Raw genomic sequence first — 26176 nt, forward strand, 5'->3', positions numbered from 1 at the left:
CATCTAAAAAAGCCTCTAAAGTACATTATTTTGTCCAACAGCTGCAATAGTTGTCAAACTGTATTGAGTTAACTGATCTGCTGACACTCTATGTGGGCGAAGTAATACACAAGGGTGAAAAGGCTGTACCAGTGCTGCTACTACGGGAATATTGCACGACTATCAGCCAATCAGACTCGAGAACCAGATAGAACTGTTGTATAAGTATAATTACAAAAATATATTACAGAGATCATTTCTTGCAGATATATAGGTTGCCAATAGGAACTTTTTCTTGGTCATCTCAATGACAATTGAGTGATTTAAATACAAGCTAAACAAAATTTATGAAAAAGCTAAAAAAACTAAAAATGTAAAAATTGTTGGCAGAAAAACAAATGAAAAACAATACAATTTAAATTTGACGCATACAGACACAAACTGATATAAAAAAAAAAAAAAAAAAAAAAAGAGTAAACCAATTTTTATTTTTTTGTACGAGTAAGGTTAAGATTTTAAATTGGTTTAGTTTCAATGTATTTACAAATGCAAAACACATCTGAAAATGTGAAGAGCAACATTAGGACAAACACAAATTAAGCATCACCTCTATTATTTACTCCAACAACCAATACTAACCTACACTCTCCATAAATGCCTATTAGCAACAAATGCTTATTTATTAAATGTATTCTAATAGTTTGATCCGCGAATAAACAACAGAAAAGAATCCAGTAATAATTTAAAGAATGCCGGCAAACTTGTAGTTTACGGCCACATTTATTTTGGGATAATACAAACATGTACAAACATTTAAAAGACAGAACAGAGTAAACAATAAGACCTGAGGTCCTAGCACAGGAGGTCATCGTGGATCTTCTTGAGGATTTTTGACAGATAGTTCTTGGCTGGTTTAACTGACGATATGATCTCCTCGAGCTGATCCAACCTACAGAAGACAGCAAGCGCACAACAGTATAAAGTGCACAGTATTAGAGCTGTCAGGAAGATTTATATTTCCATGAATCATGGCCCACTTGTGGATGAATGATCTTGAGAGAAACACTTTTTCAGATTTTTTTTTTAAAAATATTTCCCAAATGATGTTTAACAAAGCAAGGAATTTTCACAGTATTTCTTATAATATTTTTTCTTCTGGAGAAATTTGTTTTATTTTGGCTAGAACAAAAGCAGTTTTTAATTAAAGCAAAAACATTTTAAGGTCATTATTATCAGGCCCCTTCAGCAATATTTTTTTTCAGATTGTCTACAGAACAAACCACTGTTATACAATGATTTGCTTAATTACAATAACTTGCCTAGTAAACCTAATTAACCCTTGTGCACTGTTCAAATTTACTACCCTTTAAATAAAAAATATATATATTTTTTCCTGATCAAAAATACTTAATTGATTAGAAAAATTACACGATTTTAACTCTTTAGTTCACAAATGATGTCACTGATTTGGTGGGGAAAAAGCACAAAATGACGTATTTTCAATATGATAAGTAATTATGGACTGGATTTTTAGTCCCACTATATTTTAAGTGTCGCTTATACCTGTGAACTTACATGGTAATTAGATGTGTAAGTAGTATGTAACTACAGTGTATGTACACACTGGTACATAGTATTTACTTGTGTAATACTAGTGTAACTACACACATGTAACAACACTCAGTACGTGCAAGTTCAAATATGTAACAGGACATTGGTAACAACACTAAGAAAGTACACATCTGTAACAAAAATTACACAAGTGCATTGTGTAAAAACAATATGTGCAGGACTGCAGGTGTTTTCCCACTTCCACACCTGTTTGCATGCCATGTACTTCTGAACACTGAATTAAAATAGGAATGGCAGAATTAACGCTGCATTAGAGGGTTTCATCTTTGACACCAGTGTAATTACCAGTGTCTACTCTGTGTAATTCTGAGAGTTGAGATGCATCACATCAAGGTAAGTGCGTAAAGGTAATTCTCACAGACTCAGAAACACATAAACACACTTTTTTTTGCACAGGCCTATCTAAAGGGTTTATTATTAAACTGATAATCAACAGTAAAAATTACAAATTGACCTCTTACCAACAGGGAAAACTACCAACAATCAAAAATGCATGTTAATATGGTCTCATGGTTTTCTAATAAAAAAATGCAAAGACAGCCACCAACAGTAGATTAGGGAGAAAAAAAAATGCAAATTAAGCAAAAACAATCCATCAAAGGCAATGTAGTTTCACATGTCCAAGACTAAAGGTAAAATAAAATCCAGCCAACAATTACTTTCATATTATAAATACGTAATTTTGTGTTTTTTTTCACCAAATCAGTGACATCATCTCTAAATTTGGACATTAAAGATCCTGTAACATTCCAAGCAATTTAGTAGTTTTGATCAGGACTGAGGTTGATTAACAAAGTTATGCAAAAGAAATTGAAAAATATATTTATCTGATGCAGTTTAACTTAGTGGATGTTTTCATCCCGAACATACCAGAAGGCTAGTAAATTGACTAAAGTGTATCGTTAAGTTAAAAAAAAAAAGTCAAAGTATTTTCTCAAAATATGTGTCAAAATAAGATGTCACCAAAAATCATTCCACTAGCTAAAACACAGAAAAAGTTATGGCCAAATTAAGACACAAAATCATCCCAGAGTGGATGAAAACATCCCACATAACCTAGTTAACTTTTTGAACCGCACTTTAAGCTACATGCTAGTATCTTGAAAAATTTTTAGTAAAATATCATGTACTGTCATGATGGCAAAGATAAAAGAATCAGTTATTAGAAATTAGTTATTAAAACTACTATGCTTAGAAATGTGTTGGAAAAAAAATCTGCTTTCAGTTACAGGGGGGCTAATAATTCAGACTTTAACTGTATATGACTTATACTAAACTCTTTAAAACACTGACACTCTCAGAACCAATGACAATTGAGTCTTAAAGTATAAAATATGAAAACTGCTTTGTGGTAGAGAGGAACATTTATAATTTAATCTTAAACAAATTATCTGTTGCTTTAACATTTTGTATCTTGAATGCTTCCCATGAAGGATTAGGAGGCAGACTGCTGTTGTTTCACTAAACACTGCCTAGAGACAACCACAATATTTCTTTCTAATAACAATCTTGTCTAATGCAGGTGATTTTATCTCCACACACAAAGCCAAACAAGCATTATGACCCAATGTGATCTGAAAATATGGATTCCTTTCAAACCTTGTGTTTCCCATGTGGTTTTTGAAGTCCTGTATGTGAAGTGGTCCAAAGGGATAGTCTGGAGTGACCGTCAGACTCAGCTCAAACTTTTCAAAGGCTTTCAGACTTGAGAAGATGACATGAACTCTGAAAGAGGGGAAAAATCAGATGATCAGAGGTAACTAATCAGTTATTATGTTAAAAAAAAAAAAAACCTTTAAAAGCAGAGCTGAATAGAAGACTCAAGAAGAAGAGCTGATCTTTTCCATTTGTTTGGGAATCAGATATGTTAGGAGGTTTTATCATGCATATAAGCAACACAGTTCAACATGAGACAGAAATGTGCATGAGTAGTAAACGGAAGATAAAACTGTTGGACAATAACAGTACATTTTTATTTTATTCCTCCTCAAGTACATTTTTCTTGAATCTGTATGTTGGTTCTTTGTTGCATTAAAAAGCTACACATTGAATATTTTATAAAGAATACATTATAAAAAAACATGAGGTCCCTTTTTATTCTGACCTGGATTAAAAAATAATAATGACAATAATAAATAAAACAAAGACCAAATCAAGACCAAATCTTAAATTGGATCTATGTGACTGCATTTGTTCCCGAGTTAAAAGCTGACTGATTCAAATCATCGGGTCAGAGCAAGTCTGGAGTCAGCAACGGACTGATTTAAATCAACAATGACTAATTCAAATCATTTGGTTAAAGCGAATCTGCAGTCAACAGTTGTCTGAATCAAATCAATAGCTTACTGATTCAAATCATTTTGTCAGAGCGAGTCTCTAATTAGTAACTGAATGATTCAAATCAACTTATTCAAATCATCTGGTCAGAGCAAGTCTTGACTCTTGAGTAAACAATTGACTGAATCAAATTATCTGGTCAGAACGAATTGAGTAAACTGAAAATAAATTCATCCAGTCAGAGCGAATCTCCTGTAAAAAACTGACCGATTCAAAACAACAATGACTGATTTAAATCAACTGGTCAGATCGAGTCTCCAGTCAACAACTGACTGATTCAAATCCTCTGGTCAGAGCGAGTTTTGAGTCAACTGGCTGATTCAAATCATCTGGTCAGAGCAAGACTCCAATTAGTAACTGAATGATTCAAAAGAACAACTGACTGATTAAAAACAAGAACTAACAGATTCAAATCATCTGGTTAAAGCGAGTCTCGAGTCAACAACTGAGTGAATGAAATTGTCCTGTCAGAGCAAGTCTTCTGTAAACCACTGACTGATTGAAATCAACAATGACTGATTCAAATCAACCACTCAAAGCGAGTATCCTGTGAACAAATGACTGATTCAAATCAACAAAGACTGATACAAATCATCTGACCAGATGATTTCAATCAGTCAGTTGTTGACTGGAGACTCGATCTGACCAGAACAACTGACTGATTCATTTCACCTGGTCGGAGCGAGTCTCCATCTAACAACTCACTAAATTCACCACTCTAAAAAAATAAACGAAGAATAAGACTAACATGGGGCTTGAATGTGTACATGACTAATGATATGACAAGCTAATTTAACTAATTTCAAATTTATGATGTATTACTGTAAATGAAATTTATATTTAGCTCATGACTATCATGAGTTTAATAAGTAAATGTGCTATACCAAACATTAACATTAAAATAACTCCTATTAATAACCATATGCCTTCTCCTCTGCCGTAGCGGATTTAAATGATATAAAAATAATGTGCATGCATATTCATATTACATTAACACATTTTGCACTGTGACATCTGTTATAAAAGATGTTTATTTTTGTCAGCGCATTTTTTTAATATTATATCATGTGTGGTGTACTTTGAATAATTCACTATGTTAGTTGAATTATCAGTCTCAGTTATCAGTTTATGACAAGCTTTAATACTTTTTTCTTGAAAAACTAAAAACATTAATCAGTCCATTTTTTTTATGCTAAACACAAAAAAATAAATAATTAATAATAACAATGAATCTTTTATAAGGGTACCTGTCTAAAAACTTAAAAAAAAAAAAAAAAAAAACCTTGATGCACTTGACTAAAATGCAGTTGATGTGTAATTTTATCCACCCCTGTGTCAAACATACCGTGTATCCGTACAAGTGATTTTCAGTATTCTAAGCCTCAAACCTCCCCACTTCTTCAACCGGTGTATCTCCTCACCCAAGAGCCTGAGACGACCCACCACCAAACTCATTGTATGCAGGAGCTGAGGAAAAATAACCAGACAAAAGAGGAGTTCTCACAAATCAGCCAAACTAGAGGTTCCAATCATGCACATGTACCATTTAATCTGACATTTCAGACACTCAAGTGATAAAACAATAAAAAATGTATTGTTATTGAATTTAAATAACAATGTATGTAATTTTTACCTCTGGTATATGTCTGGTTGTTGTGTACCTCTGTTTCCAATGACTTTGAGACTCAATCTTCGTTGCGAGTAAATTATGAATCATGCTTGCATGACATTCTGACTTTTGTCCTTAAGAAAAGAATTTATTTTATAATCATGTGGTGAAATCTACATGTAGGATTTCAGACAATATGAAAATAAAGGAAATAAACACAGATCATTTATTGCACACTCACCATCCAGCTGCAACTGGAAGACTACATCTACATTTCTCTCCACATCCTCAGCCATCCATTCCTTCCCTAATAAACAAGAGAGTATTTTACGCTACTGCTGCATGCGACAATAATGATGAAAAACCATTAGGTGTAATTATAAAACGATAATCAACTCACCAGCAGGTGTTTGAAGGTTCACCTGCAGATGCACAGTTTTATGAAGGAAGGAAAACAAAGCCCCTGTTTCATCTGTCGCTTCAAGACGCCACTCGTTCAAACTGAAAGACAAATCATTACACTTTCAGCATATTATACATATATATTCAAATACTAATATCTATGGCCTAGTAGCTGTTTTAAAATAACAATCTCATTAATAATTAAGGAAGACTATTAATAGCAATATCTCGATTTTAAGATCTAGAACATCCAGATTTTAGCCAATAACAAAATAAAAAAAAACTGAAATAAATAATAATAAATATATACATAAATACTAATAAAAATAAATAAATTATCATAAAAAAGCGAATATAAAGACACACCATATGGCTCATTCATGGAAGTCTTATTTCAGCTAGCTTGACTAAAGTGCTAAAATAAGCTAGCAAAAAAGTGATTATAAATCAACAAAGCTGCCCTCACAGCAAGCGGGCAATGTTGCATTGTTTGCTGCTGTTTAAGACAGCTGCGTTGATTATAGTAGGCTTCAACATTTGTTATTGTCACTTGCATGCTGAGCAGTGTAGACAGGGTGCCGAATGCCACTACAATAGCTTTTAAACAAAAGGAGACAAAAAAAAAAAAAAAACCTGTTTAAAGTTGCCAGATGACTCTTAAGGCTACTGGATTCCCCTTGCAGCTTCTCCTGTTGGCTCTCCAAAGTCTTCAGCTGAATCTCCAACTCACCAATTTCCCTGAAATTTTTAGAATATTCAGCATTTAAAAATTATACACTCACCAGCCACTTTAATATGCTCAACTGCTCATTAACGCAAATTTCTAATCAGCCAATCGCATGGCAGCAGCTCAACGCATTTACACATGGTCAAGATGATCTGCTGCAGTTTAAATCGAGCATCAGAATGAGGAAAAAAGGTGATATAAGTGACTGAACCAGACGGGCTGGTCCGAGTATTCAGAAACTGCTGGTCCACTGGGAATTTTACGCACAATCATCTCTAGGGTTTACAGAGAATAGTCCGAAAGAGAAAATCCAGTGAGCGGCAGTTCTGTGGCCGCAAATGCCTTGTCGATGCCAGAAGTCAGATGAGAATGGCCAGACTGGTTTGAGCTGATAGAAAGGCAACAGCAACTCATATAACCAGTAGCTACAATCGAGGTATGCAGAAGAGCATCTCTAAATACACAACACGTCCAGGCTTGAGGCAAATTGGCTACAGCAGCAGAAGACCACACCGGGTGCCACTCCTGTAAGCTAAGAACAGGAAACTGATGGTACAATTCACACAGGCTCACCAAAATTGGACAATAGAAGATTGGAAAAACTTTGCCTGGTCTGATGAGTCTAAATTTTTGCTGCGACATTCGGATACTAGGGTCACAATTTGGCGTCAACAACATAAAAGCATGGATCCATCCTGTCTTTTATCAGTGTGGGGGATATTTTCTTGGAACACTTTTGGCCCATTAGTTCCAATTAAGAGCATTGTGTTAAAGCCACAGCCTACCTGCTGCTGACCATGTCTATCCCTTTATGTCCACAGTGTACCTTCTGATGGCTACTTCTTTAATAAAGCGTGGATAAAGCGTGATTCATCTCAGACTGGTATTTTGAACATGACAATGAGTTCACTGTATTCATTTAATAGAGCACCTTCAGGATGTGGTGAAATGGAAGATTTGCATCATGGATGTGAAGCCGACAAATCCACAGCAACCATGTGATGCTATCATGTCAATATGGACCAAAATCTCTGAGAAATATTTCCAGTACCTTGTTAAATCTATGCCACAAAGGATTAAGGCAGTTCTGAAGGCAAAAGAGGCTCCAACCTGGTACTAGTAAGGTGTATCTAATAAAATGGCTAGTAAGTGTATATTAAACATACATTATAGTGCTAATAGAAGTACATACCTCTCTTTGAAAGTGACAGCTGAATTGAGTCGATGCAAATCTGTCAGTACAGAGAAGTAAAAAATTACATTTTCCTTAATAGCTTCATAAAAATCGGTTATATAGAACTTAACTTACCTTCTTCCTTGGCTTTTAAGGCTGGTCCTGCTTGAGGAAGATCAAGACGATCCCCTGTGATCATGGCATCAACTGACGCAAGATCTGTTTTGAAGTAGAGTTGGATTCTTTAACCATGAGATTATTTTGTATTTTATGTTCTACACATTCAGACATGCAACAGAGCAGAGCAGAAAATCCATACCGGTTTCTAAATCTTTAATGCAGCCATCCAAGTCTTCAATCATTTCATCTGTCTCTTTGATTTTAGATATCAGGCTCAGTTTTGCATCCTAAATGTATTGAGGAAAATTCAGACCCACATCAGTTAAGGCTTTTAGTCCACCAAGGCCATTTATAGGCTAGTGTGCTCCTTTTACACAATTATAAGTTCACAAAAATGTATTTGCAAGAATTAAATTACAATTTATACAATCTTAAATTCTGGGAAAATACAGTATGTCTAATAAAATACTAGCAGCAGTTAATTGGGTATGTAGTTTTATAACTATAGATTAATGGCTAGTGTTAATGTATTTTCCATGCCAGGGGTGTCCTAACTCGGTCCTGGAGGGCCTGTGTCCTGCTGAGTTTAACTCCAACTTGCTTTAACACACCTGCCAGGAAGTTTCTAGTATATCTAGTAAGAGCTTGATTTGCTGGTAAAGGTGTGTTTGATTAGGGTTGGAGCTAAACTCTCCAGGAGACAGACTCTCCAGGACTGATTTTGGACACCACTGTTCCAGGCCTTTCACAAAAACTTATTGCACAATGCATGGACATGAATAATTTTTGGTGATGCATTAAATATCACCTATACAAAAAACAAAACGATATTAGCAACATTTTAGCTGATTGCACAACCTCTCTATCTCTAATGGAGGTGTAGGTATGGCTAAACAAAAACCCCAGAATTTACTATAAATTACTGTAGTATATTTTCGTGTACATTTTATGATCCATGCCTAACAATTGAGAATATATCTGTTACTTTTTGTTCATGTTCTTTTTACCTTGCTCTTACTTTGTTAATATTTATCATTATTATTTATTTGTTTAGAACAGGGGTGTCAAACTCCATTCCAAAAGGGCCGAAGCCCTGCACAGTTTAGTTCCAACCCTGCTCCAACACACTTACCTGTAGGTTTCAAACAAGCCTGAAAGACTCAATTAGTTTGAAATTGACATTTAAAAGCTTAACTAGGTTAATTAGGTTAACTAGGCAGGTTAGGGTAATTAGGCAAGTTATTGTATAACGTTGGTTTGTTCTGTAGACTATCGAGGAAAAAAATAGCTTAAAGGGGCTAATAATTTTGTCCCTAAAATGGTGTTTAAAAAAATTAGAAACTGCTTTTATTCTAGCTGAAATAAAAAAAATTGACTTTATCCAGAAGAAAAAATATTATCCGACATACTGTGAAAATTCCCTTGCTCTGTTAAACATAATTTGGGAAATAATTAAAAAAGAAGAAAAAAATTCAAAGCGGGGTAATAATTCTGACTTCAACTGTATGTATTTTCTTTTGAAAACTCAAAAAAAAGAAAGAAAAAAAAGAATAATTATAACATTTATCGTAATATATTTTTGTGCAATATATCGTACAAAAAAAAGCTATCGTAACAGGCCTAGTATTTTATTATTTATAAAAGACAGCAATATTGACAGCATCTAAAATGTAACAATTTTTTATTTACAAACATGCAAATGGTTACAATCCTTATTTAACTAGGCAATATTTAACGGCTACAGAACTAGCAGTATCACTGGAGTCCTGATGAGTCTCAAAACAGATGATAGAAAACAGAATTTCATAGTTTTGGGGGCTTGAAAGGCAGTATTCGAAAGATGGATTTCATTCAATATTTGTTATGCCTTAAAACTTTTTCACACTATTTAAAAATATGTAGACTAATTTATAAATAAAGGTTAGAAAATTAGCATCAGCATTTCACCAATCAGAACATTTAGAAGAAAATAAGGAAGATTTTTGACATAAATAAAAATAATAAGAAAAAAGTCCTTTACCTGTGTTTTTTTTATGAGCTCAGAGTACAACACTCCTTTCATTTCATGAGAAACTGCTTTGCTTTTCTTCCCAAAATAAGCCCTTCGCTCCTTCAACTTGGATCCAAAGCTTTTTAACTGAGAAAAATTAACAAGAATGCAGGCTTGATATAGAAGTTGAATGATATATGAATTATTTAATGGCTTAACATACTATGACCCAGGACTGGCCATGAAAACAACATACCTGTTCTTCAGAGAGAGTACATATCTCTTGTTGAAGGGCTCCATTGATGCTTCTCAGGGATTTCTCTTGTGCAGACATTTGTTCTTTAAGTCTATGAGAAAATAGGTTCCATAAAATATATTACATATTATTAGTAAGTTAAACACAGACGCACACATAAATATCTTACAGGATTATCAAAGCCAGACTGACACGCACCTCTCCACTATTTCTGTAATGTTCTTACAGTCTTGCTCATATACTCTCTGCTTGGGGTGGCTTATGTATTTTTCTTTCAGCAAATCTTCGATGGTGCGTGTTTCACCAGCTCCACACTGAAAGAAGAAAGATGAGTTACAACCTTTACTTTTTATGTTTATAAAGAGAGCAAGAGTAATCTAGACCACTTACGCTGACAGGCAGAGCACTTGGTCTAGATCTGTGGATGACGAATTTAATGCCAAAGTGGCTAAGAAACTCGTTCACTGTGATGCTTCCGTCCTCAAGTTTCTAGAAATAAAACATTGAGATAAACAACTATATTTTACATTTTAAGGAGTGTAAGTGGTGCTTGCCCATGCAAAATATGCAAATGATTCAAAGTACACCTCCTAAATGACACCAACGTTTTAGTAACACTTTACTTCATAAGACTGCTATGAATATGAATGAGATTGTATGCATACTTATTACAACTGTCATTAGGTGTCATTCACTCAGTTATGTCATTTAAAATGCAAATGTGGCACTGTTCGAGATGTCTTTATGACAACTTGGCAAACAAACACATTATAACTTGTCATAAATCTGTCATAAACATGACTGTCATAAAGTCATTCTAACTGTGTCATGAAATTTATGACAGCATTATTAATAAATATCTTGACATCCACTGAATTTGTAATTTTAAAAAGTCATAAAACATTATCGTAAATGTAATGACACTGTTATAAAGTAATATGACAGAGTTTTAACAATTTTAGGGTTCTATATTAATGATCTAGGCACAAAGTCTAAAGTGCATGGCGTAAAAGCATTAAGGGCGTGTCCGAATCCACTTTTGCTATTTTAATGTTGGAAAAATACGCACTGCGAGTCTGCGCCCTGTGCTTATTCTCTTAATGAGTTATGGGTGTGTTTTGAGCATAACATGCATTAGAACAATTAGAATATTATCTCTCACTCCCTTCAAGAGTTAGTTCTGTTGTTCCATGGCACATTTGCTATTTACATGGCGGACTTTGTAAGTGGAAAAACTGAATGCTTCACTAGTGAGAAAACAGTTACACGGACCATCAGCGGAAGGATAAAGAATGAACCTTCTCCATTCAGCTTCTACTTTATTTTTACTTTTACTCTTTTACTTTCGTGGTGTAAGAAAATGGTGTTGTACACACTCCACTTATTAGCATGCATATTTAATTTTTTTTGTTAAGTGCAAAGATTTGTTTCAAAACTATTTCTAAATTCAGTTCAAAAAAGTGTGGTCAAAAAAATGAGGCTATCCAAACACACTTCCTATTCTTATGCCCCATATGATGATGCATACGTCTCCAAAACCCTACAAATCTAAACTTGTTTTTATTAAAACAAATATAAATATGCATATAATAAACAACAATGCTAATAATAACAACGATATACAAATACAAATTGTCATAAATAAACTGAAAAAAGCCCCCGACATGAAGCCAGTGATTTTTATGTTTAGGTAAAAAATTTTTTTTTTGTAACATTTTAATTCTTTATTTTTTTCATATGTAAAGATATTTGTGTATTACTGCACATCCTGTGTGTTTTCAGCAATGTGTACACTTTTTGGTCTGAAACTCCAAACACGTCTTATTGTGTTGGGTGTATGATAGGGCCCTTAAAAAGGCATTTTAAAGACAAATTAATTAGTTAAACTTACAAAACAATTATCTTAAAAAAATAATGAAAAATATGTTTATGACAGGTTTATGACAAATTATGTTGTCATGAAATGTGTTATGTCATGATTATAAAGGTGTCATGACATGCTTATAAACACCACATTAAGTAAAGTGGTATCATTTTTTTAAAAATGTGAATAGCATTTACAATTAGGAATTAGAAACACAGCAAAAATTAAAATGTAGGGTTAGAGCTCCATTATTATCCCCAGTGTCAAGCCTGAGCCACAGAAATATTGATTTAAATATGGAAGCTATTAATGTGAGTGTCTGTGTATATAGCTACCTTATTGAAATCAAATAGGTTATCCTGCATGCCGTCCATATGAGAGTCAAACTGCGAGTGCCTGAGAGCTGAAAGCAGACCACATTTTCTTTTAGAGATAAACCACACTGAAATCTTCTTAATGGTTTTGCATAAACATTCCACAGTGTCTGAGCACTAACATACGCAACTCACTGGATTCAGAGACTCCTGTATCTTCAATTGTCTTTGCCTTGGGATTCTGAGCGGCATGCCTTGTAAAATTACCTTCCCACTGTACGGCAGCTTCATGACAGTCAGACCCCTGAGGAGACAGAATCTCAGCCATTAGCATAATAATGCACAACAATGGAGCCCACGCTTAACACTTTATTAGAGAACAACCTCTAAGTGTATAGCAGGAAACACCAAGCAAACAAACTATTAAACTGAAAATTATTAACATTTGTGCCTACCATGTCAGAAACACAGGTCTTCTTGGTTTGTTCTGCTATAATAGGTTCTTCCTCTGGATGTGGCCTTTTAAAAGAAGGGCTTGTGCCTGACTCGAAGACATCGTCTATTAAAAACTCTTCTTTCATGGGTACAGCCAAAGATTCATCCAGTTCATCTTGCTTGCTAACTGGCCAATTTTCAAGACTCCCCGAGAGGTCTTCTTCACTGCTCATTTCAGGGAACTCTTCATCGTTAATATCGACTGTTTGATTGCTTTTTTGTTCAGCAACTTCAAAATGTTTCTCTAGCTCGAGACACGGTAAATCATTTATACTTATGGGCAGGGATTTGTTGGGAGTGAAAGCTGTAGTTCGTTTTGGTAGCTTTGGAACAACCCCACACAATGACATCCTTGAGGAAAATGATTTTTTGTTAAGACTAAAAGGTGTGGTCTTCTGACTTTGCGCAGAATTATTTTTCTGCTTGACAACAGGTGTGACATTGGAAGCCGGCTCGGTAGAACTTCCCATTTCATTCTGCACGTTCTCTGAGAGTGTGCAAGAAGGCAGAGGCGCAGTTGCGCTTACTGTCATTAAATTTGGCTCTTCGAGGATACGTTGTGACATGTTATGAAGCTCCATTTGAAAGTCTGCTAAACTTCTTCGTCTTGCTTTAGCATTATGAGCATGACCCTCTTTGTCATTTCTAAAACCGGAGGATGTATTGGGTTCTTCGTTCTGGTTAAATGAAAACGTTTGCTCAATTTCAATAGGCAATGTTAGGGGCTTTGTGACTTGCATATCATCTTCATCGTTCGCCATCACATTGCTTGGGAGAGCCGTTTCACAATTTTTGTCCACTTGCATATCAGGTAGTATGTAGGACGTTGTCTCCATGTTGCTGCATTTAACGCTTTTTCCACCAAGATCAAAAAGATCCTTTGAGGGGAAAACACTGCTATTAGCACAGTTGGCAGCTTCACTCACCTCATTTTGTTCTTCACTTGACACTGTGCATTTAGAAACAGTTGTTGATGCCCAAAGTGCACTTTCATTCACTTTGATCTCCGCAGCACTTGATGCCAATGTGCTTTTTGAGTCCATTGCAATCGTATTGCATCCTGTTAGCTCCATTTCATCATCAACATAGGGAATGGCTAGATTTGATGCACTGGCTTGACATGTCAGTTCCATACACTGAGACTCGTTCTGCATTTGACAACTTTGTGCTTCAGGCAAAAGATTTTGCTGATGCTTACTTTCCTCATTAGATGCAAAGCTTTTTAACACTATTTTGCCAGTGAGTGGCTGAGTTATCTCCATACCATCAGGACTGCAGGATGCACTGTTTGAATTCCTCCTTGATTTGTTGAATGGTGTGGCCCTCTTGGAAGTTTCAGCCTCCAGCACTGCAGTCTGACATTGTGTCATGTCCATGTTATCAGAGTTGGAGAAATCAAATTGACAGTTATCAGCTTCAGTGTTTCCAGAATTGCACATCAAGGACATCATCCTTGCTCCTGACTTTCTTCGAGTCATAAAAGCTTTATGCTTTCGCTCACTGAATGGTGCCATATGTACTTCAGTCATCTCCATAGGTTCAACCACGATGACGGTTTGATTGGCAGAGAATGGCGCTCTTATATCTGTGATATCCACAGTTCTTCCTGTTCGGTTTGAGGCAATGTCAGCGACGCATGCTGTAAATTCCATTTCGTCTGGACATGGGAGAGAAGTCTCTGCAAAAGTACTTTGTACACATGTCAAGTCCATATAGTCACTCTTATTATGCACAGGTGATGTAGCTGAAGCAGGTATCAGAATGCTTTCACCTTTTTCCTTTTTGTAGGAAGAATGACCATTTAGTATTATACGCCCAGTGGGTACTTGAGTCATGTCCATCTCATCCCCGCCTTCAGTTCCAGATAGTGATGTAAGAGGTCCATTTTTTATTGGAACACTTAATGATTCATCCCCACTGACATGTTTAGGTTGAAGAAAAACAGTGTGACACTGTGTCATTTCCATATCATCAGAATTTGAATTAAAGCAGGGCATCTTGTTTACACTAGACGTTAAACACAGAGCTTCCTTTTTGACGCTGCCTGTATGCTCGTCTTCTCCAACTGTCTTGGATGAAGATGAAGGCGGCAAATTCTTCCAGAAGCTACCAAATGACTTGTTTTCAGTTAATTGTTTGATTTCGAGAAAATCAGTTCGACACTCTGTGATTTCCATATCGCCAGAATTGTCGTCTTGGGCTATGGAGAGGTGGCCTGATTTATTGTAATCCAGTACGATTCCATTTTCAGCAACATTAAAGCAGGTCTTCCTGTTTACTGTAGGAATGGGATGCAGACCGTTCTTCATAATGCTTGTATGCTTATCTTCTTGAACCTTTCTGGATATAGATGTCAGCGGCAAACTCTTCCTTGAGCCGTGAAGCAGTTTGTTTTCAACTGATGGTTTGGATTCAAGATCAATAACCTCAGTCATCTCCATATCATCGGAATTTGCAGAAGGAACCATTAAGCTGCTGTTAGATTTGTTTTGCACTATGTCTCCATTTCCGAAAACATCAAATGTGGACCTCCTGCTTACTTTGGGAAACAAAGCTTTCTCTTTGTCTTGAAGAGAAACATCTAAAGCTTCAGTCATTTCCATATTATCACAATCTGTTGTTTGGGCTACTGATAGATTGCCCTGAAAATAACCAGCATTGCTTTGATCTGTTATCTCTCCATTTCCAATGACAGCCAAGGAGGACATCCTTCTTACTTTAGGAACTGAAGGCTGACTTTGTTCCATCATATTCACAGTGTAGTCTTTATTTCGAACGGATATATCAGATACCCCCGTCATCTCCATTGCATTGTCTTCTTCAGAGAAATAATGTGATCTATTCTGATCCAGAGCAGCCTGGACACCGCAAGTGATATTTCCTGTAACTTTAGCATTGACTGGAGCAGTGAACTCCATGTCATCTGACACATCTGGAAAAGCAGATGTCATGATGGGAACACTTCTAGGATTTTTAGGAACTGAGGGTGTAAAAGACTGTGCACTATCAATGTTTTCTGTTACAACAGTGCGACCCATTGTTGACCCACTTTCGTCATTTTCAATGAATGAAACTCGAGAACGTCTGCGTTGAAGTCCCCGGGGTTGTAGTGGCTGACACTTGCTGCTTGGTTGTGGTTTAGTCAAAAAAGATGGCAAGAAATTTTCCTTATCAATTTCTGAAATGCTTGTATTCGCTGGACCGGAGGCATTATCGAGCTCGTTTTCTGATTTTTGGAGCTTAACAGTATTTACAGTGGGTAAGTGCATACTTGCGAGAAAAGCACTGAAGTCTGAGTCCATTGAAACATTTTTCTTGTCTGCTTTCTGACTTGGAATATTCGAATCACCACAGACAGTCTGAGCCACTTTGAAGCTAACATCCTGGTTTGCCTCCTCTTTGATTTCATAATCCTTATCAAATGTGATAGTGTGACTGTGAGTAATATCCATGTATCCAGTATCTTCACCAAGCAGTATTGTTCTATCTACATAGTCATCTTGTAAGACCGGATCAGAGAAGAAATTTTCCTACAATTTGCAAAAGAAAGGTCAAAACAATCAGTGTGTGTCAAAACAAGGTGTGTTTCAATCAAGCATTGTGGCAGCAGTATGCATACTTTAATCAAGCAGGTCATAAAACTGCAGAAGCCTGAAATTCATCATATCTTTACTTAGATCAACACTTACTTTATTCTGGGTTAGATAAAGGGGAGTGTGCAACAAAGTTTCCAGGCCTAAAAAACAGAAAGGTTTAGTGGTTTACTATCTGATCGCATGTATAATATTCAGGAAAAATACAAAACATATGTGAGATTATGCGTTACTATTATGCAAATGCATAATATACTTATATTGAATATTCTTAAATTGAAGAAGTGGTCATCAATGTTTACATGTTTTACTTGAAAAAGAAATACCTTTAATTTGGTGACTTCCCTCATCCGCAAAACGCAAGATTCTGTCATTAAGTGAAAGGAAGAAAAAAAAAAGTTTACGGTTTTAATATATTTTAACGTAAAATACATGAAAAAAACACATCAAACTTGAACAGCATATAAGCCAGTAAAACAACCTAAATAATAAAATCTTCTACTCACTTTTCATCAGGCCGCTCTTCTGTTGAATTTAATGAAAACAGTGAAGTTAATAACTTGTTAATGTTTTACAAAAATATAAACATAAATATTTAATCATATTCATTTACTCAAACTGGTACGCATCTTGTTAACAAACAATAAACCAAATAAAACAACAACTGCTCACCATTTAAGTTTTGTATGGATCCCAGAACAGGAGATTCATTCTTTGCCTCACTGTGAAATGTTAATGATTAAATATGAATTACACTTCAAAACATACTATTTGTGGTATTTATTATATGGCATTTTTCAATCAGTGGGTTGACATTGCTGCACTTACTTGGTAAAGACTCGCACATTATTCGTAGTGGCAAAACTCACTCTACGTGAATTTCTCCTCTTCTCTACAGGCTTGGCAATTTCTTCCTGCATAAATACACAGATTAAAAACAAATGTTCATTTTTATAATAAATACAACAAACAAACCAATTCAGTAACACAATCACCTTTTGTTCCTCTTGCTCAACTCCAAGTACTTTTATAGATGTTCGAGGAGCTTTCAAAATCTGTCAGGGTAGAAATGGATAAAACTTAGAAATGGACAAAAATGTGTAAGATACTTCTTGTAGGCTGAAATAAAGTGAATATACTTAAAAGTCAGGTGAATCACATATCATTTGTGAGTAAATTCATTCATTACTAAAAATCAGCATTGTGCCAAAAAACTAGTATATACCCATTCAATGTTCAAAAAAATGTTAAGAGAATAAAAATAATAATAATTTATAATAATAATAAGAAGAAGAAGAAGACAAATCATCAGAAGGTTTCACATTTCACAAGTTCAATTTCAATGATTTCCTGTATGCTTACCGAAGAAAGTCTCCGTTTTGAGGATTTCACTGCCTCATTGCTGAAAAAAACCCAAACAAGGATCAAATTAGTTACACAAGTTGCTTTTATGACATATTCTATAATTTGCCAGGAGTGAAAAAAAATAAAAAACACTTCACTTATTTAACACATGCTAAGATTTATTCATTTAGCAGATGTATTTTATAAATATATGGAAATGAAATGCTTTGAAAGCAGTTTGTCATATTCGTAGTGGGCATGGGACGATAACCTGTTTTATGGTTTGGAAAAGTCAAGGTTTTAAAACTGCTAAACGTTTCTGTTATACTGTACCTTAGGGTTATATGTAAGGTTTTTTTTTATTATTATTAAATGTGTTGTAAAGACATCTTTGTTTTTGAAACTAATGAAGAGAGCAGAAGTCAATTATTTATTTTAATAATTTAGGCTGACATGTTCACTGTTCCAAAATATTATAAACGTTTCCTATTCCTAAAATAAAATGTATTTTGTTCAATGGTTGTAAACGTTTTTTTTTTCTTCTTTTTTTACCCAAACAAATGATAAGAACTCATTACACAGAGTATATGCAGGAATCAAAGAATGAAATGTAATTCCTTTAAAGACTCTATCCATATATTTGAAGACCTTATAACTAAAGTAGGTTTCAACCGGAAACACTGGCGAGATTTTACCTAATAGTATATTTACTAAATATTAATGTAAGAAACTATTCCAAAACTAAAACATTATTCATACACCGAATAAAAATCTAACAAATCTAGCTAATTCAGTAGGCTGCCACCTATAGAACTGCAGAAATTATGGCATTGCATTGGTTTCTGCAGTAAACAAAGCAGCATGATATCAAATTTAGCAGGATTTTATTGATTTCATAAACTACACAGCAACCTTATATTCATAGATTTAATTCAGTCAAACTTTAGCATACAACCATACATCCTATAATTAAAATGATATAAAATTTAATACCTTGCAAAATAGCATTTGACTTTTTAATACGTTTTAAGAGCCTTTAATTTCTCTACATTCATTTATCAATTTTTAATACTTTTTAGGACCCTGCAAACACCCTGTTAAAGAGCAGTAATCACAATACCATGATACTGTGAAATTTTTATCCAAGGTTATCATACTGTGCTGTCAGAAACATATACCGACCCATGCCATATTCATAGTGCACAATGCAATCTCAAAATATAAGATTGAGATTAGTTTAATAAGGTGTAACTTTATCAAGATTATTTAACTTTTCTAATTGACAACTATGTAAACAGCTACTCTTATGCATGTTTATTTACTGGCATCAATTTAAATATTAATAATAATAATAATATGTTACAAATTAATATATTACAATATGACCATAGACTGTAAAATATATAAGAATATGACAAGCAATGTGCTAATTTTCCCAGTGCTGGGTTGCAGCTGGAAGGGCATTCGCTGCGAAAAACACATGCTGGATAAGTTGGCGGTTTATTCAACTGTGGCAGTTCCTGATTAATAAAGGGACTAAGCCAGAAAAAAAATGAACGAAGGAATAAATGAATGAATATGTGTTAATTTTCCAGACATCTGAAACATGACATGCTGTAAGACATAATGATAAAATCCTAAAATAAAAGACTTACATGTATAGACTACAAATACAATAGTTTTGCTCTTACATGAGAGCACATTAAATGGAAATGCTTTATGATTAGAGGTATATCAAAGCCTTAACTGATCTCCATCTTTGGTTTGAAGCTCACCACACAGTAAAACATCACAGGACGTTTGAGCATTTTGGACACTGCGGTCAAGCCAGCCGCGGTTCGGAAAAACACAGTCAAGCCAGCCGCGCTTTATATTTCGGTGCGCGCGTATTATTGTCATTACGGTAATGTCAGCAGCCACACAGAGAGCGCTCCACAGAGCACCCATTTCGCCCAGAACAGAGAGATAACAACGAAATATAAGTTTATCCCCCTTTCCTCCCACGTATGCTTTATTAAACAATTTATTAGCTTTTTTGACTGTTGTTATTTAAAGAAATTGGTTTCTGGGCTTACCTTTAATTTCCTCAAGTTTATCTTTTTGCTTCAAATGATTTTATAGCAGATCAAACGGACAGAATAAATATACGATTTCTAAATACACAGAATGCGTTTCTACTTCTCCTAGCCAACTACAGTACATTGCAATTAAGGTTAAATGCAATTTTATACAACGTGGCTAACCTCAGAAAGTGAAAACAATCATAAAGTAGTCCAACAAAACATTGTTTAAGTTATAAATATATGTTGGTTTTATTTAAAGGGGATTTTGTATGCTTCTTTCAGTATATGGGATATGGGGCATTATTACACTTTAGATGACTGTAAAGACCTTATTATTTGTTATAAGTAGAATAGAACAACAATAAGATCTGATGCAGGAAGTCAAATACTAAGCATACATCATATGAAGCCTGTTTTACTGCAGCATTTTGGAGAAATGTACCATTAACACACTTTAAAGTGCTATAAAGAAATAAGTAGAAAAAAACAAAGTTTGGTTCTGATACAGGATGTACATGCATACCTCATGTGAAAGACCTCATTTAAGTTAACAGAAGAAAACTATGGACAGGACATCCAATATTATATGCATACCTCATAATAACTTACTGCAGCATTTTGGAGAAATTTGCTATTATTGAGCTATAAAGTCTTTAAACTGTTATAAATACATTGTTTGACATAAGTTAAATAAAAGACTGATCAGGTCTGATACTAGATGTCTCATGCTATATGCATATATACAACATATGAATCCTTTTTACTGCAGCAATTTGGAAAAAAAAATGCTCATTTAAAAGATGTAGAAAAAAAAACAATAGTCAGGTCTTATACAGGACATCCCATACTAAACCTCATATAAAGACTTGTTACTGCAGCGTTTTGGAGAAATTGGGCATTAACATTACTCAAAGTGTTATGAAGACTCAATTTTCAATAAATAGACAAAAAACAATGATCAGTTCCTGTACAGAACATCACATACAATATGCATACTACATGTAAACACTTCTTACTCCAGCAATCTGGAGAAGTGGGACATTAACAAAATATAAAGTGTTATAAAGACCCCATTTCGATTAAGAAGAAAGAAACAATGGTCAGTTCTTATTCAGGACATCCCATACTATATGTGTACTTCACATGAAATCTTTTTTTACTGCAGCGTTTTGGAGAAACTGGGTATTAACCTATTATAAAGTGATATAAAAACCCCATTTCTAATAAGTAGAAAAAAACAATGGAAAGTACTTATACAGGACATACCATACTATTTATGTACTTCACATGAAGCGTTTTTACTGCAGCGTTTTAAAGAAACGGGGTATTAACATAATATAAAATACTATAAAGACCACATTTTAAATTGGTAGAAAAAATCTATGGTCAGTTCTTATACAGGACATCCCATACTATATGTGTACTTCACATGAAACCTTTTTACTGCAGTGTTTTGGAGAAATTGTATATAATATATTTCAAAGTGTTCTAAAGACCCCAATTCAAATAAGTAGAAAAAAAACAATGGTCAGTTCCTATACAGGACATCCATACTATATCTGTACTTCACATAAAACTTTTTTACTGCAGCATTTTGGAGAAATGGGGTATTAAAATAATATAAAGTGCTATAAAGACCTCATTTCAAATAAGTAGAAAAAAACAATGGTCAGTTCTAGTACAGGACATCCCATACTATGAGTGTACATTACATGAAACCTTCTTACTGCACTGTTTTGGAGAAATGAGGTATTAACACAACAAAGTGATATAAAAACCCCATTTCAAATAAGTAGAAAAAAAACAATGGTCGGTTCTTATACAGGACATCCCATACTATATATGTACTTCACATGAAACCTTTTTACTGCAGCATTTTAGAGAAACGGGGTGTTAACATAGAAAAAAAGTACTATAAAGTCCCCCTTTCAAATAAGTAGAGAAAAACAATGGTCAGATCTTATACACGACACCCTTATCTCTGTGTGTACTTCACATGAAAGTTTTTTGCTGCAGCATTTTAAAGACACGGGGGAATTAACATAGTATAAAGTAATATAAGGACCCCGTTTTAAATAAGTATAAAAAAAACAATGGTCAGTTCTTATACAGGACATACCATACTATATGTGTACTTCATATGAAACCTTTTTACTGCAGCATTTTGGAGAAAGGGGGTATTAACATAATATAAAGTGCTATAAAGACCCCATTTCAAATAAGTAGAAAAAGACAATGGTCAGTTCTTATACATGACATACCCTACTATATATGTACTTCACATGAAACCTTTTTACTGCAGCATTTTGGAGAAACGGGGTATTAAGCCAATATAAAGTGCTATAAAGACCCTATTTTAAATAAGTAGAAAAAAACAATGGTCAGTTCTTATACATGACATACCCTACTATATATGTACTTCACATGAAACCTTTTTACTGCAGCATTTTGGAGAAACGGGGTATTAAGCCAATATAAAGTGCTATAAAGACCCTATTTTAAATAAGTAGAAAAAAACAATGGTCAGTTCTTATACAGGACATACCATGCTATATGTGTACTTCACATGAAACCTTTTTACTGCAGCATTTTGAAGAAAGGGGGTATTAACGTAAAATAAAGTGCTATAAAGACCCCATTTCAAATAAGTAGAAAAAAACAATGGTCAGTTCTTATACAGGACATCCCATACTATATGTGCACTTCACATGAAACATTTTTACTGCAGCATTTTGGAGAAAGGGGGTATTAACATAAAATAAAGTGCTATAAAGACCCCTTTTCAAATAAGTAGAAAAAAACAATGGTCAGTTCTTATACAGGACATCCCATACTATATGTGCACTTCACATGAAACAGTTTTACTGCAGCGTTTTTGGGAAACAGGGTATTAACAAATGATAAAGTGCTATAATGAGCCCATTTCCAATAAGTAGAAAAAAACAATGGTCAGTTCTTACATAGGACATCCCATACTATGTACTTGACATGAAACTTTCTTACTGCACTGTTTTGAAGAAATGGGGTATTAACATAATATAAAGTACTATAAAGACCCCATTTCCAATAAGTAGAAAGAAACAATGGTCAGTTCTTATTCAGGACATCCCATACTTTATGTGTACTTCACATAAAAAACTTTTTACTGCACTGTTTTGGAGAATTGGGGTAACAACCTAATATAAAGTGCTATAAAGACCGCATTTAATATAAGTAGAAAAAAAGAATAGTCAGTTCTTATACAGGACATACCATACTATATGTGTACTTCACATGAAACCTTTTTACTGCAGCATTTTGGAGAAAGGGGGTATTAATATAATATAAAGTCCTATAAAGACCCCATTTCAAATAAGTAGAAAAAGACAATGGTCAGTTCTTATACAGGACATCCCATACTATATGTGCACTTCACATGAAACATTTTTACTGCAGCGTTTTTGGGAAACAGGGTATTAACTTATGATAAAGTGCTATAAAGAGCCCATTTCCAATAAGTAAAAAAAAAACAATGGTCAGTTCTTACATAGGACATCCCATACTATGTACTTGACATGAAAATTTCTTACTGCACTGTTTTGGAGAAATGGGGTATTAACATAATATAAAGTACTATAAAGACCCCATTTCCAATAAGTAGAAAGAAACAATGGTCAGTTCTTATTCAGGACATCCCATACTTTATGTGTACTTCACATAAAAACTTTTTACTGCACTGTTTTGGAGAATTGGGGTAATAACCTAATATAAAGTGCTATAAAGACCCCATTTTAAATAAGTAGAAAAAGACAATGGTCAGTTCTTATAAAGGACATCCCATACTATATCTGTACTTCACATGAAACCTATTTACTGCAGCGTTTTGGAGAAAGGGGGTTTTAACATAATATAAAGTGCTATAAAGACCGCATTTCAAATAAGTAGAAAAAAACAATGGTCAGTTCTTATACAGGACATACCATACTATATGTGTACTTCACATGAAACCTTTTTACTGCAGCATTTTGGAGAAAGGGGGTATTAACATAATATAAAGTGCTATAAAGAGCCCATTTCAAATAAGTAGTAAAAAACAATGGTCAGTTCTTATACAGGACATCCCATACTATAAGTGCACTTCACATGAAACATTTTTACTGCTGCGTTTTTGGGAAACAGGGTATTAACATATGATAAAGTGCTATAAAGAGCCCATTTCCAATAAGTAGAAAAAAACAATGGTCAGTTCTTACATAGGACATCCCATACTATGTACTTGACATGAAACTTTCTTACTGCACTGTTTTGGAGAATTGGGGTAATAACCTAATATAAAGTGCTATAAAGACCGCATTTCAAATAAGTAGAAAAAAAGAATGGTCAGTTCTTATACAGGACATCCCATACTATATGTGTACTTCACATGAAACCTTATTACTGCAGTGTTTTGGAGAAATTGTATAATATTATATTTCAAAGTGTTATAAAGACCCCAATTTAAATAAGTAGAAAAAAACAATGGTCAGTTATTATACACGACATTCCATACTATATCTCTACTTCACATGAAACCTATTTACTGCAGCATTTTAATGAAATGGGGTATTAACATAAAATAAAGTGCTATAAAGTCCCCATTTCAAATAAGTAGAAAAAAACAATGGTCAGATCTTATACGGGACATCCCATACTATATATGTACTTCACATGAAACCTTTATACTGCAGCATTTTAAAGAGACGGGGTATTAACATAATATAAGATACTATAAAGACCGCATTTTAAATAAGTAGAAAAAAACAATGGTCAGTTCTTACACAGGACATCCCATACTATGTGTGGACTTCACATGAAACCTTATTACTGCAGTGTTTTGGAGAAATTGTATAATATTATATTTCAAAGTGTTATAAAGACCCCAATTTAAATAAGTAGAAAAAAACAATGGTCAGTTATTATACACGACATCCCATACTATATCTCTACTTCACATGAAACCTATTTACTGCAGCATTTTAATTAAATGGGGTATTAACATAAAATAAAGTGCTATAAAGTCCCCATTTCAAATAAGTAGAAAAAAAAACAATGGTCAGATCTTATACAGGACATCCCATACTATATATGTACTTCACATGAAACCTTTTTACTGCAGCATTTTAAAGAGACGGGGTATTAACATAATATAAGATACTATAAAGACCGCATTTTAAATAAGTAGAAAAAAACAATGGTCAGTTCTTACACAGGACATCCCATACTATGTGTGGACTTCACATGAAACCTTATTACTGCAGTGTTTTGGAGAAATTGTATAATATTATATTTCAAAGTGTTATAAAGACCCCAATTTAAATAAGTAGAAAAAAACAATGGTCAGTTATTATACAGGACATCCCATACTATATCTCTACTTTACATGAAACCTATTTACTGCAGCATTTTAGAGAAATGGGGTATTAACATAAAATAAAGTGCTATAAAGACCCCTTTTCAAATAAGTAGAAAAAAACAATGGTCAGTTCTTATACAGGACATCCCATACTATATATGTACTTCACATGAAACCTTTTTACTGCAGCATTTTAAAGAGACGGGGTATTAACAAAATATAAAATACTATAAAGACCGCATTTTAAATAAGTAGAAAAAAACAATGGTCAGTTCTTATACAGGACATCCCATACTATATGTGTACTTCACATAAAACCTATTTACTGCAGCGTTTTGGAGAAAGGGGGTATTAACATAATATAAAGTGCTATAAAGACCGCATTTCAAATAAGTAGAAAAAAACAATGGTCAGTTCTTACACAGGACATCCTATACTATGTGTGGACTTCACATGAAACCTTATTACTGTAGTGTTTTGGAGAAATTGTATAATATTATGTTTCAAAATGTTATAAAGACCCCAATTTAAATAAGTAGAAAAAAACAATGGTCAGTTAATATACATGACATCCCATACTATATCTGTACTTCACATGAAACCTATTTACTGCAGCATTTTAGAGAAATGGGGTATTAACATAATATAAAGTGCTTTAAAGACCCCATTTCAAATAAGTAGAAAAAGACAATGGTCAGTTAATATACATGACATCCCATACTATATCTGTACTTCACATGAAACCTATTTACTGCAGCATTTTAGAGAAATGGGGTATTAAGATAATATAAAGTGCCATAAAGACCCCATTTCAAATAAGTAGAAAAAAACAATGATCAGTTTTTGTACAAGACATTCCATATTTTGTGTGTACATCACATGAAACATTCTTACTGCACTGTTTTG

At 34.1% G+C, this 26176-nt stretch overlaps 1 protein-coding gene across 8 annotated transcripts in view; it reads right to left on the minus strand.

The window, feature by feature from the left end:
- Positions 1 to 717: 717 nt before the first annotated feature.
- Positions 718 to 26176, minus strand: part of knl1 (kinetochore scaffold 1) — a 44878-nt gene continuing 19419 nt past the window's right edge. For 4 of the 8 annotated variants that reach the window (XM_087236737.1, XM_087236735.1, XM_087236736.1 and 1 more), the window contains exons 3-26: positions 17855 to 17894; positions 17488 to 17547; positions 17321 to 17406; positions 17165 to 17214; positions 16999 to 17017; positions 16819 to 16859; positions 16589 to 16635; positions 12860 to 16429; positions 12600 to 12708; positions 12426 to 12493; positions 10617 to 10715; positions 10425 to 10540; positions 10227 to 10317; positions 10001 to 10117; positions 8180 to 8267; positions 7996 to 8079; positions 7879 to 7918; positions 6593 to 6697; positions 5958 to 6058; positions 5799 to 5864; positions 5582 to 5691; positions 5294 to 5415; positions 3211 to 3336; positions 718 to 928 (exon numbers count right to left, since the gene is read on the minus strand). In XM_087236737.1, the coding sequence (XP_087092863.1) occupies positions 832 to 928; positions 3211 to 3336; positions 5294 to 5415; positions 5582 to 5691; positions 5799 to 5864; positions 5958 to 6058; positions 6593 to 6697; positions 7879 to 7918; positions 7996 to 8079; positions 8180 to 8267; positions 10001 to 10117; positions 10227 to 10317; positions 10425 to 10540; positions 10617 to 10715; positions 12426 to 12493; positions 12600 to 12708; positions 12860 to 16429; positions 16589 to 16635; positions 16819 to 16859; positions 16999 to 17017; positions 17165 to 17214; positions 17321 to 17406; positions 17488 to 17547; positions 17855 to 17894 (5452 nt within the window). In that variant the 3' untranslated portion in view covers positions 718 to 831. Of the gene's footprint in view, positions 929 to 3210; positions 3337 to 5293; positions 5416 to 5581; positions 5692 to 5798; positions 5865 to 5957; positions 6059 to 6592; positions 6698 to 7878; positions 7919 to 7995; positions 8080 to 8179; positions 8268 to 10000; positions 10118 to 10226; positions 10318 to 10424; positions 10541 to 10616; positions 10716 to 12425; positions 12494 to 12599; positions 12709 to 12859; positions 16430 to 16588; positions 16636 to 16818; positions 16860 to 16998; positions 17018 to 17151; positions 17215 to 17320; positions 17407 to 17487; positions 17548 to 17854; positions 17895 to 26176 lie in introns of all 8 variants that reach the window. The other 4 variants (XM_087236740.1, XM_087236739.1, XM_087236741.1 and 1 more) reach the window with 1 other exon arrangement.

Source organism: Danio rerio, chromosome 1 (genome assembly GCF_052040795.2).
Source record: "Danio rerio strain M-AB ecotype USA chromosome 1, GRCz13ab, whole genome shotgun sequence".
Classification (NCBI taxonomy): Eukaryota; Metazoa; Chordata; class Actinopteri; order Cypriniformes; family Danionidae; genus Danio; species Danio rerio.